General features: G+C 51.2%; 1 protein-coding gene across 1 annotated transcript; it reads right to left on the bottom strand.

Annotated features, from left to right (window-relative positions):
- Positions 1-341: 341 nt before the first annotated feature.
- Positions 342-1,783, bottom strand: LOC104917072 (zinc finger protein 502-like; the record flags this gene model as incomplete). The annotated part of the gene is given in 1 exon segment (XM_010728141.3): positions 342-1,783. A coding segment is annotated over 1 exon segment (1,233 nt), but the record flags the coding sequence as incomplete, so codon positions are not given.
- Between the last annotated feature and the right edge of the window lie 35 nt (positions 1,784-1,818).

Here is a 1,818-nt window from a genome sequence, read left to right on the forward strand (position 1 = left end):
CCCTGGGTAGGTTCTCTGGGGTCGTACCGAGGGTTGAGCTCCAGATGAAGCTCTTCCCACACTCCCTGCAGACAGGATTTCTTCCTTCCTGGTGACATATTGGCCCAGCTGAGGTTTCCTTTGGGTCCTCACCTGCTGCCCCACAGCACAGGAGTTTCTACAGCGCAGATCAGAGGTGACTCTCCTTGCACACAGCCCTGGCAGAAATGTGCTACCTGGCAGGGGGTTTCCAGTGGCTGTCACACATCCCACTCTGGATTCTCCTTTGCATGGCTACTCAACAGAGCGACTGCAGCTGAAAAAGAGCAATATGCATAATTGTCATGCAAAGAAGGAAAGGAGGATTGTGCTTGGCCGCAGAACTTTTCCTTTACTCAAGGGATTTGTAAGGTTCATCACCACACAAAGCCACAGGGTGGTGAACAGGCTGGGTCTCTGGCTGAAGGTCTTCCAATGTTCGGGGCTCTGCAGGCTCTGTATCTTGTGTGGCTGTGCTGGTAGGTAATGAGGCTGGAACTGCTTTTAAGGTTCCCAGAGTCTTGAGATGGTTCTACAGCCTGTGTGTGCTGTGGATGTGCTTGTGGGTGTTGAGATTAGATCTGCTTTTGAAGCTCTTCCCACACTCTGGACACTTGTAGGGTCTCTCTCCTGTGTGGATGCGCTGGTGCCGCGTCAAATCAGAACAGCTTTTGAAGTTCTTCCCACACTCAGAGCATTTGTAGGCTCTCTCCCCTGTGTGGAAGCGATCGTGGCTCTTCTGTTCAGAGCTGCTTTTGAAGATCTTCCCATACTAAGAGCACTTGTAGGGTCTCTCTCCCGTGTGGAAGCGCTGGTGGCAGGTGAGGTGGGAACGGCTTTTGAAGCTTTTCCCACACTCAGAGCATTTGTAGGGTCTCTCTCCTGTATGGAAGCGCTGATGGCTATTGAGGTGGGAACGGCTTTTGAAGCTCTTCCCACACTCAGAGCACTGAAAGGGTCTCTCCTCTGTGTGTACACGCTGGTGTATCTTCAATTCAGAACTGCTTTTGAAGCTCTTCCCACACTCAGAGCACTTGTAGGGTTTCTCTCCTGTGTGTACACGCTGGTGCAGCTTCAAATCGTAACTGCTTTTGAAGCTCTTCCCACACTCAGAGCACTTGTAGGGTTTCTCTCCTGCGTGGATGTAGTGGTGGGACCTGAGGTAAGAACTGCTTTTGAAGCTCTTCCCACACTCAGAGCACTTGTAGGGTTTCTCTCCTGTGTGGATGCGTTGGTGGTGGATGAGGTGGGAACGGCTTTTGAAGCTCTTCCCACACTCAGAGCATTCGTAGGGTCTCTTTCCCATGTGGAAGCGCTCGTGGCTCTTCAGTTCAGAACTGCTTTTGAAGCTCTTCCCACACTCAGAGCACTTGTAGGGTTTCTCTCCTGTGTGGATGCGCTCGTGCAGCTTCAATCCATAACTGCTTTTGAAGCTCTTCCCACACTCAGAGCACTTGTAGGGTCTCTCCCCTGTGTGGATGCGCTGGTGCTTCTTTAAATCAGAACTGGTTTTGAAGCTCTTCCCACACTCAGAGCACCCGTAGGGTCTCTCTCCAGTGTGGATGTGTTGGTGGTAGGTGAGTTGGGATCTCTTTTTGAAGCTCTTCCCACACTCAGAGCACTTGTATGGACTCACTGCTGAGCGTCTGCACTGGTGGTTAACGATGCAGGAATCTTTTTCAAAGCTATTTCCACACTCTGTGCATGGATTCTGCTTTTTCTTCTGGAACACATCCTTGCTCCTGGGTTCTTCAGGCCCCTTTTGACCCTGTGTTGTAGTCCAGTGGGCACCTTCCTATC

This window comes from Meleagris gallopavo, unplaced genomic scaffold (assembly GCF_000146605.3).
Source record: "Meleagris gallopavo isolate NT-WF06-2002-E0010 breed Aviagen turkey brand Nicholas breeding stock unplaced genomic scaffold, Turkey_5.1 ChrUn_random_7180001954908, whole genome shotgun sequence".
In the NCBI taxonomy this organism is placed as follows: domain Eukaryota; kingdom Metazoa; phylum Chordata; class Aves; order Galliformes; family Phasianidae; genus Meleagris; species Meleagris gallopavo.